General features: G+C 34.0%; 1 protein-coding gene across 2 annotated transcripts; it reads right to left on the minus strand.

Moving 5' to 3' along the window:
* Window positions 1-107: 107 nt before the first annotated feature.
* LOC103874342 lies at window positions 108-9,328 on the minus strand. Of its 2 annotated transcripts, XM_033292971.1 has the most exons (22): window positions 8,954-9,085; window positions 8,790-8,874; window positions 8,655-8,694; window positions 8,311-8,559; window positions 7,959-8,058; window positions 7,777-7,851; window positions 7,208-7,306; window positions 6,658-6,774; window positions 6,461-6,576; window positions 6,275-6,374; window positions 5,308-5,666; window positions 4,587-4,914; window positions 3,921-4,129; window positions 3,602-3,820; window positions 3,093-3,279; window positions 2,721-2,953; window positions 2,315-2,407; window positions 2,135-2,236; window positions 1,571-1,931; window positions 1,294-1,431; window positions 730-1,189; window positions 108-696 (listed from the first exon to the last, which is right to left on the minus strand). In XM_033292971.1, exons 1-22 carry the CDS (start codon window positions 9,083-9,085, stop codon window positions 416-418), a joined length of 4,083 nt encoding a protein of 1,360 aa, XP_033148862.1. In that variant the 3' UTR covers window positions 108-415. The 2 variants fall into 2 exon arrangements, with proteins under 2 accessions (XP_033148862.1, XP_009150997.2); XM_009152749.3 differs by having other exon boundaries at window positions 108-1,189; window positions 8,954-9,328.
* Window positions 9,329-17,100: the final 7,772 nt, after the last annotated feature.

Genomic DNA, 17,100 nt, shown 5'->3' on the forward strand with positions numbered 1-17,100 from the left:
CGTAAATGGCCAAGGGAGCCTTCCAAGTGTTAGCATCTACGAATACATCCAATTCGAGGTTCCGTGGTTTGTTTATTGGCATACGTCAAAGGGGAGATTAAATCAAATAAACAAAAATATATAACGTTTGTCAAATCAAATCTCTTTCGATCAGTTTACACGCTTCACATAGACGTACCTCAGAGAGTTTTTTTGTTTTGTTTTGTTTAATAGTGATACAAACCAAACAAATAAGAAAACGACACATTACAAAATAGAACTAAATTAAGACACGCAGATACTGTGATGAATAGCATCGTCTTCTTCCTCTAGCAATATGGCCACGAAGCTTGATTATGGATGTATATCTAAAAAGATATACACACACGTTGTCTTTAGTTTTGGGATATTCTGTGCAAACTTGGCTTTAGCCATCCTAGAAACCAAAGTCAATTGGTTGGCTTCTAATTGGAGGATAGGTTACTTGCTGCCTTCCCGTTGCTGCATTCTCTGTTGGTTTCACTGTTGTTGTAACCGGTTCAGGCGGTGGTGGCGGTGGCATTGTTTGGCTATCAACCTCTGTGGCGCCTAGAGCTGTTTCTGTGTTTGGAGTTGAAGACGGAACACTTTTTTCTTCCGAAGGTGTTTCCTCGACTACAGGAGGCTCAGATACTGTCTCTGTCACTGGTTTATCCAAATGTTCTGCTGTCTCAGCAACAGCTGCAGTTTCCGGTGCTGCTGATTCAGAACCAGCTGCAGTTTCTCGTGCTTCTGACTCGGAAACAGCTGCAGTTTCTGGTGCAGCTGACTCAGAAGCAGCTGCAGTTTCCGGTGCAGCTGACTCAGGATCAGCTGCAGTTTCAGGCGCTGACTCGGTCTGTGGTTGCTCAGAAGATGGAGGAGCTTCAATAGCCAACGGCTTAGCTGGTTCTTCAACAGCCAATGGCTTAGTTGGTTCTTGCGGCTTCAGTGTGGGTAGAGGTTTTTTGGGAGCAGAGATGGAAGCAAAGATTGAAGACATTCCGGGAGGTAGAATCTCGATTGGAGGCTTTGTGGATGCATCAGATAAACTCGTGAGCTTTGGATCCTCAAGAGAAGCCAAAAACGCACTTGCAGCATCTGTCTTAGAAGATGGAGCTTGCTCAACTTCCTTCTGTAGTGTTTTATTCCAAGCCTGGACCAAGTTCTTTAGAGTTGGACGACCATGTGCCTGTGTGATAGAAAAGTCAGAAACAATAGGAGCTTCATAAGAAAGCTAACTCAAGAAAGAAAGATAAAAAAAAAAGAGAAAGATTGGTGAAACTGAAATCTTACATGGGCATGAAGCACAGCTTCTGCGAGCATTCCCGTGTCTTGCCATGCCTTCTCCATAAGCGCATTGTCACCCAGAACTGCAGCAGCAAATGCTGATTCTCGCCCGAGGCCTATGGAGATCAGATTGTTTATCAGTCCCTGCAACAAGATTAAAACAGCCTTTTCAATAAAGGAACCAGACCATAAAATAATCTCCTAAGTTTTAATTTTCCTAAGAAGATTCTGTCTACAGTTTTTGAAAATTAAAAGCCAAAAGAAAGAGAAATTGGGGACATACACTCAAGCGTGTCAATTCTCCATGGTTCGCTAAGCGTAATGCAAGGCCTCGCAACTCATGACCCTGTAAGGCGCCTTTCACTGAACCTGCAGTGGCCAGTCTTTTGAGAGCTTCGCGAGCTATGTCAGCGTGCCCAGTGGCATCTGCAGCATCTATAAGGTCGAGAAACTCCTTCGCGAATTTCACTATTCCCTCCACCGCTTCAACAACGTCTTCTTTCTTCTCAGCTGTTAAAGAGAGAATGTCACTCAAATCCAGGCCTAAACCGTCCTGTCCAATGTCCCTGCTATTACTCATTGTGAGAAGACAATGTAGAGCCCTCTTCAGATCATTGCTCTGCATCGCTAGGTCAAACTCCAGCCTGAGAACACATGTGAGTGAAAATAATCGCTGATATCATTTTTGTGTAAGTTGAGAGCTAGAATGAACGATCGACCACATGTGAGTGAAACACTGAATTCTGTACATACTCCAGCACAAGCAATTCAGAGACTAGAGAAAACTGAGAATAGTAGGAACAGACTGGAGGAAACAGCTGCACCAAACATAATATGATTCTTTTACCTCTTAGATATTCCAGGCAAATGAAGAGCTTCTGTTGCATAACCCATCCCTAACATAAACTGTGCCAGATCGTCATGATGTTCTCTCCCAAGTCTACTTGCCCTGCGCAACAGAAAATGTTGTATATTCCAGCTTGTTTACTACTAGTATAAAGACGATATAATGAAAATATATCAATACCATTTAACTGCACTAACAGCATCCCCGTACGCAGCAAGACAGCGACAACGGATACCAGGATGGCTCAATGATATGGCATGGGCACACATGTACCTATCAAGAAAATAAAGGTGTGAGACAATAATTTACCTCAGTAGTTCCATTATTTATATGATCATTCAAGTGACTGATAGGACGATCATGGCAAGATACTGTATCCAACATGGTAACTCTGTGACTACATATATTTTTTTGTACGTTGAAACCTTGGACTGCAAATGTCAGAAGTCAAGGAGCCGACCTAGTGCGTACTAAGAATAAAAAGAAAAAAAACCTTGATCTAACTGCATATACGTGTCGTCAACAAAGAAATTTTTTAGCAAGAGTCAGTCTTGCTTTAAGGTAAGAACATGGATATTCTTGTTACCTGTCAATGAGCCAAAGAACTCCATCCCGTACACCAGCAACAACAAGAGGCCCCACTGGTCGTTTCTGCTCCACTGGGAAACGAGTAACAGCAACTGAGACTCCACCACCACCTACAGCTACCTCACTGGCCCTTCTTTCATCCATGTCATCACCATCACCTCTAGATTGTCTCGGCAATGATAAAAATGGTGGAACAGATGGAGCGTTTTGGAAAGAGGCTAAACGTACAACCTACAATAAAAAAGTACACACATGAGGTAAAAGTTCGACATAGATTCAGGATTAGACATGTAAAATTAAGCTTCAAAATCAGTTATATATATATATATATATATATATATATATCTCATGTAAAGCGAGAAATGTCCACCTGCAACATGGGGGGCCTCAATAAAATCCTTTCTTGCTTGGCATTCTGGGCACCTTCTACTGTGATTAAGGCTAATTCACCATGCTCTGCAACTGCTCTAGCCTGTGCCTCCTTAAGTTTAATTTCTTCCTTCATCTTCATAGTCTCTATATCAATTTCAGATACTCCCGCATCCACAAAAACACATCTGCAGATCGAGGCATGAAAGAGAGTATTAGCATTCCTCCTTACTTTGTTTCAGAAATTGGCAAATTAAGGTAACCATGCCCTTAACAAGGTCAGAATCATGGAAAATACATTCAAAGAGTTATAATCTCCCGGAAGTTGGATAACGCACAATCAAGATAATTCAAATAACTGGTGCTACACAACTGCTGCAAAACAGTTCCTAAAAACAGTTTTTAATTTGTTTCATCCAATAGAACTGTAGAAGTCTGGAAGAAGCATTCAAGGTAACATATACAAAACAGAAAGAAGTTCGTCGATCATATATAGAACATTAATCTTACTCAATTGTGGTTGGTGTAGCCACAAACAGCTGTCTGCGGTGCCAAACAGCTCCAGTAGCATGTGAAATGGCAACATCACCAAGATATCTATACTGAGGGCGCAACGACGATATGACCATGTATTTTTGATAAGCAAAAGCACAATACTCAACTGTTTGGTCCCACGCCGTCCACTCTGGCTGAGGTAGCATACCACCTACTGGCTCAAAATTGTCCCAACTGCACGTTGAAAATTCCATGTGGATTAATATGAAGCCAAACAACATGAAAAATGCCTCAAAATTGAAGTCGAGTTAACCAAAATGGAGCCATTAATCACCTGTAGAGCTGGTAGTTTAGGGGTGCGGACTCGGTAGATCTCTGCGAAGAACCATCATCATAGCTGGAAAACGAAGAAACATTACTGTTTCCAAATCCTGAGAGTGGCATCGACTGAATGGTTGAAATAGCTGAAGCAGCAACAGGACTAATCCTTCGGGATGTACGATAGCCTATTCCAAGTAGAGCACCACCATGCAGTCCAATGACCTGCCAAGAGAAATTTTGAAGCACATTATTGCTTACCTAAGCCTAGAAGTCAAATATCGACATACTGTCCTTTGATAAGTTTTCCAAACATACACAATACACAACCACTTAGAGTCGAAAAGAATTCTCAATGCGTAAGGTTCTCATGTTCAGCAATATTGTCCTTTTGGTCGAACGTCATTTGATAAACAACTGGATTCAAAGTTTAATATTGTTTTTTTTTTTAAGTTATTTTTTCCATATATTCAATGCAAAATTAATACGAATTCTTAGAAGCATATGATTAGATAAATTATGCAATGAAACCACTTCAACATATAGCTCGAGAATACATAAAGAGGAACTAAGATAAACGAACAAATGATGAACTTGATATGAAAGATGGTTATCCCCAGCTGAGACTTAAACACATCAAAAGCGGCTAAGGAACGCAATAACTCAAGTAAAGGATACATACCGGTTCAGAACGACCTCCTACAGATCTCATGAGAATGTTTGAGGTTCCATCATCCAAGAGAATACGAACTTGAACACTAGCTGATGAAGCTGCATTAGCAGCAGCGGCGGCTTGAGCTGCGGCTGCAGCGGCTTCTTTCGCCTTTCTTGATGAACCACCCTTTGGGATTATGGGCATCCTTTGAGGTAATACAGATTCTAGTATCGCAAATCTATCTCGACATGTATCCCAAGCCAAAAGTCTTGCACTTCCAGAATCAACAATGGTCCAGTCACTAACCTTGTAGATAGAGAAGTACAAGATATCAGGCCATACAACTGCCACATACCTACAACCAGAGAATAAAGTTAGCTGGCTAAACAAAAGACAGCAGTCAACAAATTACGTACATAAATATATTAGCGAGGAGTTATCTAACAAATATATTTAGGCAAAGAACGACTAAACTAAATGGTTGATACTTGAATGCCATTTTCTCTTTCCTGTCTACCATAGCATCTGGTGGGGTAAATCCCACCGAGATACAAAACCAACAAGCATGTACGGAATTTAAAAGTACAATAACAATATATGCAACCGTATAACAGGTAAACAATGAAGGAATTAGAATATTCACAAGCAGCATGAAAACACAAATACAATTTACAGTAACAAACAGCATCACTATGCAGAAAATATTTAATATAATGCATATCATTATAAGACTGAAAAAAGAACTTACTTTCCTGAACTGCTTACAGAAAGAACCGAGTATGAATCATGTGGAACAGGTGCCACAATCTGCTTTTTAGTCTGCTTTACAGTCAACTGTTCACCTGAGTCTCCCTTAGCCATTCCTGATTCGGATAAGGCACTATTATTTCCAAGGGATGGGTTGGCTGTGTTGGATATTTGAAAGTTTAAGAGCTTTAATTCTCTTCCAAGGATATATACAGCTGAATTCTCCCGACTTCCAGACAGTGCCGGTAGAGGGGCTGCAGACGGGATGGCACGAGGATCAAATTCACTAACTATAATACCGACATTGGTACCAGTTGCGACGAGATGTGGCTGAAGAGGATGTGCAACCATACAATAGACCTGAAGAAAATGAAACTAATAAGTAACTAATCTGTACATTCTGAAAAGATAACTTTAGAAATTTGCGTGAAACATGTCTTTTCTTGATCATCCTGTACAATATAAAATAACTTTTTTCTCAATTGCAATGTGTTTTATGATACAAACAGTTATCAATCAAGATTCTGCTTTTCTAGATGGTTAGGGTTATCTATACATGGATTTGTTCTGCAAGAAGTAACAAATAATCAAACAATGCAATTTATTCTTATTCCTACTCTGGTTGAGTCCGAATGTATTTGCATTGCCAAGTGCAGTTCTGTACAGCTGATCAACTTCATTATTTTAACCATGATAGATGCATTTTTACGATACATGAATAGAAAATACTGTTTTGTGGGGCACATAGAATGGAGATGCAATTCTTTCAAGTGTAGAGAGCAATTCTCATGTTAAGGATTGTGACTGAATTAGTGACATAATAAACAGAAAAAAATCGGTGACGTACAATTAGCCAATGCAGAAAGAAATGACATGATATATGGTAGATTCCAAGGAAATCATCAACGACTAGTGCTGCGTTTGCTTGGTTAAACTCAGAAATAAGCAAGTAGTCAAAAGAAAATTACCCTAAGTTTTCTGTGGGTTGCAAGGACTTGAGGCGGAACCAAGGAAGAAAGTTCACATAATGGCCTTGTCAAAGCCGAATAAGTTGGATGCTCAATAGACCTGTGAAAATTCAAACAATTAAATACTCCTCTAATATGCACAAAGATGTTCACCATGGATATCACGAAATGTTTAATCAAGGATACCATATGTGTGAATCTTTAACGCATGTCAAAATATCAAGGTTTGGTGCTCGAGGGTGACACCAAGATGCAACACTGTGGCAAGCTAGCTTCGGGACAGGTTTAATTCTCCGTAGCTCCTGCAGAGAAAAAGTACACATGTGGGTTGAAAATAGAAATCCATAAAATATGCAAAACCCATACATGAGATACAACATTACCTTAAATGTCATTGTGTCCCATATAGCCAATGTCTTGTCAGCACCGATTGTAATCAATTGTGGAGCACTGCCACTTACCCGTGACAACTCAACAGCCACTACTCCACCATCATGTGCCTAATTCAGTAAGAACAAAATATAATAAGATTAAGCAAAAGCTTTTACAAAGCCATTTCTGGAAGGATAAACCAGTATAACAGAAAAGTGGAATTTTATAGACTCAATTAAGCAAACAATAGCATGTCACTTGAACCAATAGAAAAGGACAAAAAGTATGACAGAGAAGTGGAATTTTATAAACTCAATTAAGCAAAACAATAGCATGTCATTTGAATCAACAGAAAAAGACAATCAAGAGCATGTCATACTACACTAATCAATACTCAGCCTATTAATCAGAATAGGATCAAAGAAAAAAAAATCTAGTTACTATTATCCAACATCACAAATCAACTCAGGTCCACTGAAACTAAGAACAATAGTACCATGTCCTCACCTGTAACCAAATTTGGCCAATCTTTTTATGAACGAGTAGGATTAGAATAAATACCTTTAAGCTGAGCTTGGGTACTAGTTCCCTTGAATCACTGCCATGATCGGCACTCCACAGTACAAGTAACCCATCACTGCCACCTGAAACAAGGAGTGCCTGCAATTGCAAGCAGATAGAGAACGGCTGGTATCATGTATTGAATATGAATAACAGAGAAAATAGTTGATAGTTTCAATTATAAGAAAACGGAAAAGGCAGTCGTTAGTAGAACTAAAACCTAATAATGATAATAAATGAATCTAGAGAACTAAACAACCAATTTAGAAAACAGATGTCTATGTTTTAATTCCTTCCGCTCCCAATGCTAGGTTGTGCAAGAAAGTTATCCCAAACAACAAATGAACTTCTACTAAGCAATTTAGGATATATGAAAGTAAGGGTAGACCTTTAAACTGAATGACTCCTTACTTAAAAGCGATTTAGGAAACGAAAAGAAAATGTAAAGAACTTTCAAGACAATATCCCCAATATACTGTTTTGTTTTACATGTCAGTCAACCATAGCAGGTGACCTTGCGTATGTTTCTCTAAATCAAAGAATGGGAAGTTGAAAGAATATGTAGTTACCTCGCCAGATGATGCCATGAAATTCATCAAGCAATATATTGATCCTTTATGGCCACCGGTATATCTACGTGCAAGCTGGAAGGAAGTAAGCATTCAGGGAAATTAACACAGATCAGTCCCAATAGCGCTCACCATAAACCCAGCAGAAAAACAAAATAAAAATTCAATTTTGGAACAAGCACCTTCCATGTTATCATTGATAAAACCCTAATGACACCATCAGTTGAACCAAATGCAACTAAAGGGCCATCACCACCAGATGATCTGGTAAGGAACTCCATGCTGCAAAGAAAGGAGTAAGTCTAACCACGTTGGAGCAGAATAATTCGGAAAAGTAGAAGCCTGTTTGAACATTACACTTAAACCACACACACACACACACGGACATTAACTTGTCATAGTCTATATTTGACTCCAATAATTCCAGCGTAGTAACTAATGGAGATCTTTCCAGGATTCAAGCAAGGCTATATATGTCACGCAAACAATGATCTAAAATCAGAGAAAAATCAGAGAAACGGAATTGAAACTTACCAGAGAAGTGACCTATTGTCAAGCTCTGACTTAGGCACATCTCGGCCACGCATTGTCACCAAGTCCAAGAAAATAGCTTTATTCTCACAACAGATGACCAAAAAATGCCGGCCTTTAGTTGACGGAGCAGGAGAAGTGAAACCGGACGTGAGATGATTAACAGCAGAGGGAGATTCAGCAGCTGCAGAGCGATTGCGCCACAGTTGCCAATAACGCACATCATCGTCATAAAACTTCACCTGCTTAACACTTGTAGATAGAAAAAAAACAAGATTTCATCTAATTAATCTTTTATTTTCAAATTTCTCGCGAAAGAATAGCAGCGGCCAAGACGTAATAATTACCTTCCTCCTCGAATAGCTTCAGTAGGTTTGCCTTTATAGTCTAAACAAAACATAAACGCCAATCATTAACCGCATACTCATTATACCACAATAGAATGTTGAATTTAACAAAAGAGAGAGTTCATCATGGCTCACCGGAGTCTCCTTCGGCAAGCTTCTCTAACTTAGCACCAACTAAACGGCGCTCGTCGACTCCACCGGCTTTCAATTCATAAATCACCTACAAAAAAATCCCCAAACACGTTGAAAAAAATACTCGATTCGGGATTAGAAGCAAAACCAAAACGGAATCTCGGTACCTGACGATGCTCCCAGTTCCAGACGGAGACGTGATCCGTATCATCGGCCGTAACAATCCACGGATGCGTCGGATGCACCTGTATCTTCACGATCTTACCATTGGTCTGCCGAAACGCTCTCGCGCGTAACATTTCGATCTCTCTGACGAACCGCGAAGATCAATGAAACAACTCACGAATCTGAAGAGCTCAATTGCATCCGCAGAGACGATTCAGATTCACGAGAACTCCTCAGTAGAGAAAATTCAGCTACGCAGAGAGGAAGAGTAATCAGATCCGATCCAGAATCGGTTAGATCCACCACTACAATCGACGAACAAACAAAAGTATCCGGTTGTGATTTCGGAAGCGAAACGCGAAGCGAGAAGGCCAGTCTGATAAACAAATAGGCCCAAGAATATTTTTAGCCCGTTTTATGATAACAAATATATATATTTCATTTAATATATTTTTATAGGATTTTTAGTAATTAAACCCCTCAACTAAAGATGAATCGTAAAAAAAAACCCCAACTAAAAATCCTGTGAAATAAACCATCAACTTTAGTTCTGTTAACATATGTTATCCTCCGTTTAAAAAACCGTGACGGAGGGTGACATATGTTCACGGTTTATAAGTTGAGGGTTTATTTTACTGGATTTTTAGTTGAGGGTTTTTTTTACGATTCATCTTTAGTTGAGGGGTTTTATCACTAAAAGTCTTTAAATGTTATTAAATTATTTATTATCATTTATACATTGTTTTAAGATTTATAAGCCTTTAAAACTAATTTATAAATTTTAATACATTAATATATTTGTATATTAATTTATACATCTTAAATTAATAATTTTTAACACTACTTACAACTTATTATAACTTTGAAATATTAAATTATTTGATATTTGGCAATAGTGATATAAAAAATTTTGTGTGTTTATATCGTCATTGTCAAATATGAAATAATTTATAGTTTCTAAGTTATATTAAGTCTTAAGTAGTGTCGAGATAATTCATCCATGAAGTCAATCTTTCTATTTAGAGTATGATGCACTTTTTCCTATTTTCATGATTTCTGTCATCCGGCTCATACTTCTTCCCCCTCCAAAATAATGCATGATTATTTTTATTCTCATTGATTTCTGAATAACTACATTATATTTTTATTTTCTTGATCAATAATATATTTAAAACATAAAGTAATACAATAAATCAAGAACAATATAGGAAAATAGAAAAGTATGAGTCTGATGACGAAAATAAGAAAAAGTACGTATACTCCAAATAGAAAGATTGACTTCATGGATGAATTATCCTAAATACTACTTAAGACTTAATATAACTTAGAAACTTTCAATTATTTGATATTTGAAAATGACGATATAAACACACAATTTTTTTTATATCACTATTGCCAAATATCAAATAATTTAATATTTTGAAGTTATAATAAGTTGTAAATCGTGTTGAAAATTATTAATTTAAGATGTATAAATTAATTTTATAATAGATTAATGTATTAAAAATATAAATTAGTTTTAAAGGCTTACAAATCAATCTAAAACAATGTATAAATGGATAATAAATAACTTAAAAACCCTTTAATGACTTTTAGTGATAAAACCCCTCAACTATTTTTGAATCTTAAAAAAGACCCTTAACTAAGTTTTTAACATTATAAACCCTCAACTTATAAACCGTTAACATATGTCACCCTCCGTCACGGTTTTTTAGACGGAGGGTAACATATGTTAACGGAACTAAAGTTGATGGTTAATTTCACAGAATTTTTAGTTGAGGGTTTTTTTTACGATTCATCTTTAGTTGAGGGGTTTAATTACTAAAAACCCATTTTTATATTGTATAGTAAAAATTAATCCATATTAAAAACTTTGTAAAATAGTAATACTGAAATCATATCATTTAAAATAATTTTTTTGGTTATAAAATCAGTTCAACTAATAATAAAATACTTTAGAGAATATTTTATATAATGTATACTATTATATGTGAAGTGATTTTGCAGATTTGATGGAGGAATGGTATATTGGTTTAGCACAAGATAGAAAAAGGAGATAGATTTTTTTTTTGGGCAATTGTCAATAATAACATCTTTTGAAGTTTATGTCTCAAAAATAGCACTAGAAGGAGAAAGTCACAAAAATGACATTCATTAAAGGGTAAAATATCTCTAATACCCTTGGTTAAAAATTAAATAAACAAACAAAAATAAATAAAAATAATAAAATAAAAATAAAAATAAAAAAAAAGAATTTTTTTTTTATAGTTTCAGATTATGTGTTTTCAGATTCAAAATTTTTATAATTTTCTTTTTGAAATTTTATTTCGATTTTTTTTTATTTTTTTTCAAATTTTATTTTTATAATTTTAAAATAATTTTTGAAACTGTTTTTAAAATTTTTATTTTTTATTTTAGTATTTATTTTTTATAAAATTTTAAACCCTAATTCCAAAACCCCACCCCTTAACTCTAAACCCTAAGGTTTGGATTAATTAACTCAAGGGGTATAAGTGTATATTTACCTATTTAATGAAACATATTTTGTGACTTTGAGCCTTGAGTGCTACTTTGGGAACAAAAACTTGGTTTGGTGCTATCCTAGTCTTTTTCTTTCTTTTTTTTCATTTTGAGTTTTTCATTAAAAAAAAGTTACACTATAAAGCAAAGAACTTTTTCTTTTTGAATTAAATTTAATATTTAATTCAAAAAAAATAACTTTACAGATTTGTCATATATTCCATGATTTTAAATAATTTTTTTTATTTGTCATGTTCTCAATACTTTTAGTTAGCATACATTTTTTTTTTTCATATTTTTATTTAAGTCATTATTTTGAAGACTCTATAATATAATATAATTTAAATTTAAATTTTGATTATTTAGTTACATAAGTTTAATATTTATTTGTTAGTATAATTTTCAGTTTCGTGTGACAGCTCATGAATTAGCTGAAGAGGTGGAAAAAAATAAAAATCAAATTCTTGTGTTTGTTTATGTAGATATATATTAATAATTAATAATACTATTATGTATTTAAAGATGATCAATATCTTTCTCTGAATAATCTAATACGCAAAACATTGTTTTCCAAAATTAGTGTCCATCATACTAAAAATTAGAGAGATAATCTTATATTACAGTTATAAGTTTCTATATAGAATATGTATTTGTAAATTGTATTCTTGGTATAATTATATTTGATTAAGTACGTGCCGACTCCTAAGATCATCATGAGACATAGTGCACACTCTTCCTCAGCCATGGTCACCACATCATACGGTTTTGGATCAAAATTGAAGGGTTTGGACATCCTAGAAAGTATGGATCTTTTATGAGTTGGGATAAATGATCTGGTGAAATCAAACTCACTGAACTCTCTATCTTCAACGGGTTTCTCAAGTTTTTCACAAAAATCATTCAGTTTATTTATGGGTAATCAAATTTTTGAAGCAATTGAACTTAAAGAATAAAATTTCTTTATTTCAGAGAGGGCACTTTATTTTGCGCAACAAGCTTAAAAAGGAAAGAAGATGAAGAGAACAACAGAAAGAAAAAGTTTTATTAAATATAATTATTTAAAATTATATTTAAATAGAAAACAGAAAAATAAAGAGTTTTTTTAGTTAAATTTAAGTGAATAATCTTATTAACATTAATCACACTTATTTCATAATCGGTGTGATGACATATCTCCTCTTTATTTCTGTTTGAAACAGCCAATAACATTCAAACCTTTTTATTTGTAAGAATGACAATATTATATGTATCAAATCTTGTCCCTTTCATAAAGCATATAATTCTTTAGATTACGACTGTCTATTAATGATTTTCCTCAGAAATTTCCAATGATATTTTAGTCCATTGGAAGTTCCGTCAGAATATCATGATATGTATTATCTATTATTGATTTTGTTGATTGTCATATTCTCCATGATTTTAAGGTAATTTTCCGTATTTGTCATGCTTGAATAATTTTAATTAATATATAGTTTTGCTTATTTGTCATATTTTTAATTAAGTCATTATATTGAATATTCTATAATATAATTTAAATTTAATTTTTGATTATTTACTTACATAAGTTTAATATTTATTTGTTAGTACAACTTTTCCGTTTCTTCGTATGCTAGCTCATGAATTAGCTGAAACGGTAAAAAATAAACAATTAAATTCTTATGTTTGTTTATGTAGATATATATTAATAATTAATAATAATAATATATTTAAAGATGATGAATATTTTTTTCTGAACAGTCAAATAAACAAAACAATTCTTTCCGGAATTGGTTTCCGTTATACTAAAGAGTAGAAAGACAATCTTATATTAAAGTTATAATTTTTTATATATGAGTAAGTAGTTATAAATTATTATTGGTATAATTATATTTGATTAAGTTGAAACCTTAATTGGAGACATATCTAAAATAAACCTATTATAATCTACTGTGAAAAATTTATTTTCTTAAAAGGTATATTTGTTTTATTATTTTTTAAGGAATCAAGGGTTGTATTTTCTGTATTGGCGTGGATTAAGAATCATGATACCCTTAGTAAAAATAGATATATTTTTTGATATATCTAAAATAAACCTATCATAATCTACTGTGGAAAAATTATTTTCTTAAAAGGTATATTTGTTTTATTATTTTTTAAGGAATCAAGGGTCGTATTTTCTGTATTGGCGTGGATTAAGAATCATGATACCCTTAGTAAAAATAGATATATTTTTTGATATCCATTTATAAATTAATATTATAAAATTTGGCCAACGAATAAAATGTATTTTAAGACTATATATATATATATAATTCCTACATATATTGTGTTGTTATCGTAAAAGAATATTGTTTCTATCATAGAAGTTCAAAATCAATTATCTTCAGATTTATTTTATTTTATTTACTATTATTAATTATTAAAATCAATATAATTCACTTTTTTAGGGGTTTTTGCCAAAACTAACCCACAACTTGATTTTAATTCCAAACATATACCCAAACTTGAATCAAATGCAAAACTAACCTAAAAGCCTAGTGAAATTACAGCTCAGCCCCTTGTGACCAAACAAAAAAACAGAAGCTATTTTTACGAATATAGCCCCAGTAAATCGTCTGAGTCGTCTGAGATGTTGGAAGTCGTCTGGACGACTGAAGTGTAAGTCGTCTGGTACCAGTTTATTTTAAAAATAATTTATAAATCTTGTAAAAAAATATTTTGATGCGTAAAAAATAAAAATCAAGTAATTATAAACAGTTTTAACTCATATAAATCAAGATATGATAAAATTGATTTGTTTTGAAGATAGATGAGTGGAAGTAGTGAATCATGAAATACTTTGGTTTAGGAGTTTGGCAAACATATGTTGTAGTATTGTATGTATTGTTAGGGTTAGATTTTGGAAAACTAAAATGTTTTTTTCAAAAATTAGTTTTCACCTATATGTGTTTATTTATGTGTATAGTAAACACTTTTCAAGTTTGATTTGGTTTTATGAAGTGTTTAATTAGATAATTAAGTTTAGGGGTTATGTTTAGGGTGTGGACGACTTATATTTCAGTCGTCTGTTGAATAATTTACCCTGACGACGTATAATTCAGTCGTCCAGACGACTTACTTGTAAGTCGTCTGGAAAGTCTTCTATTTTAGTTTCCCGCTAAAAATATTTAATTTCCCGCTAAAAATATTAAACTCTTCTGGACGACTTACATGTAAGTCGTCTGTTTTAATTTCTTCACCAGACGACTGAAATGTAAGTCGTCCAGGAAGTCGTCTGAGTCAAAAATATTTAATCTAATTGGATTTTTTGTCTCCCTATATAAAGAAAAATTTACACATTCTCTCTCCTCCTCTCAAATGGCTGCAACAAAAATGTAATGTTCATCATTCTAAAACTCTCCAACCTCTCTCTAATCTCTTTGACTTGAAAACACCAAACTTTATATGAATTTTTCAGTTTTGTCTCATGTATTTCTTACTAATCTATCTCTTTTGCAGGTTTTTAATCAAATGGTACTCATCTTCCACTAATTTAGAGGTAGATCTATTAATTTTAGATATGTATTTTTGTGTGTTCTATAAATGTAGATTTATCTAATCTTCCACTCATTTTCTCTATTTTTAAGTCATTTGAACGTTTTTGAATATGCAGGTTTTTCAGATCTGGATTTGATGTGCAGGTTTTTCAGATCTGGAAGACTTCTAGGACGACTTACCTGTTAGTCGTCTCGAAGTCGTCTGGAAGTCGTCTGGACTTCTTGGAAGTCTTCTGACAAAGTCGTCTGGACTTCCAGGAAGTCGTCTGGACTTCCAGGAAGTCGTCTGGACTTCCAGGAAGTCGTCTGGACTTCGAGGAAGTCGTCTGGACTTCTAGGAAGTCGTCTGGATTTTTCTGAGCGTTTTGGTAAGTTCTTATGTCTGATTTTTCTTCATTTGGTAACTTCTTGTTGTATAAAGTTCTTACTTTTTTCCCAAACTAAAACTCTCTAAACCCACTCTAATCTCTTTGACTTGAAAACACCAAACTTTATATGAATTTTTCAATTTTGTCTCATGTCTTTGTTACTAATCTATTTTTTTTTTGCAGGTTTTTAATTATTTGGTACTCATCTTCCACTAATTTAAAGGTAGATCTATTATTTTTATATATGTATTTTTTGTGTGTTCTGTAAAGGTAGATTTATCTAATCTTCCACTCATTTTTTCTGTTTTTAAGCCATTTGAACGTTTTTGAATATGCAGGTTTTTCAGATCTGGATTTAATATGCAGGTTTTTCAGATCTGGAAGACTTCTGGGACGACTTACTTGTTAGTCGTCTGGAAGTCGTCTGGAAGTCGTCTGGACTTCCTAAAAGTCGTATGGACTTCCTGTAAAGTCGTCTGGAAGTCGTCTGGAAGTCGTCTGAACTTCCTAAAAGTCTTCTGGCAAAGTCGTCTGAACTTCCTGGAAGTCGTCTGGACTTCTTAGAAGTCGTCTGTACTTCTTAAAAGTTGTCTGGTCTTGTCTACTCAAGTGGAATCCAAGCTTGTCTTTGTAGATGAATGATCTATAATAGTTTTGTTTGTGGTCTGTTTTATGAATTGCATGTATACTCTTTTAGTTGTGAATTTTTTGTAAAATCAGTAATAATGTTTTCCAAGATGTATTAAATGTGCTAACAATGTGTTTACACATTTACAAATCAATGAAATAATAGACTTCAGTAGCCTTTTTCTTATCTTTGGATCTCTCATATGCAATAATAAACTCCAATGGCCTTTTTCTCATCTTAATAAACAAGAATGTTGGTAAGAGATGGAAACAAACAATAGTAACTAGTCAAAGCATATCATATTTTTTATAAGTTTGCATTGAAAAACTTAGTCAAATTTAGTAAAACTAAGGGAGAGAACATATTTTGTAAATATGAGTTTTACATATCTTGAAGTTACTTATCACTCTTAAAAATACAAGTTATTCCAAAACTAACGTAGAAGACTTAAAAACTAGTGGAGAAGACGCGGACGACTTCAATCTAAGTTGTCTAGACGACTAAACTATATGTCGTCTGGTCAACGCAGAAGTTATTTTTGCAATTGACTTTGAAATCTGTTATTTCGGACGACTGAAAGTTAAGTCGTTTACTATTGTTTGGTTAAAAAAAAACTCCAAAAAAGCTAGACGACTTACATTTCAGTCGTCAGAGGTTAGTTTTGCATTTGACTGGATTATTTCAGAAGTTTGACTTTTTGGACGACTTACATTTCAGTCGTCTAGTGAAAATTAAAATAAAAATATTTTTTTAAAAGTAGACGACTTACAGTTAAGTCGTCATAGGTTAGTTTTGCAATTGAAAAAAAAAACTTCAAGATTTAATTATATACAGACGACTTATAATTCAGTCGTCCACGAGACGACTGAAATGTAAGTCGTCCAGGATTTACGAGGTTTGACCAGAATCTCGGAAAAAAATCCTGGACGACTTACAATTAAGTCGTCTGGTGGACGACTGAATTATAAGTCGTCTGTGTATAATTAAATCTTGAAATTTTTTTTTTCAATTGCAAAACTAACCTATGACTACTTAATTGTAAGTCGTTTACTTTAAAAAAAATATTATTATTTTAATTTTCGCCAGACGACTGAAATGTAAGTCGTCTGGGGAAGTCA

Source organism: Brassica rapa, chromosome A06 (genome assembly GCF_000309985.2).
Source record: "Brassica rapa cultivar Chiifu-401-42 chromosome A06, CAAS_Brap_v3.01, whole genome shotgun sequence".
Lineage (NCBI taxonomy): Eukaryota > Viridiplantae > Streptophyta > Magnoliopsida > Brassicales > Brassicaceae > Brassica > Brassica rapa.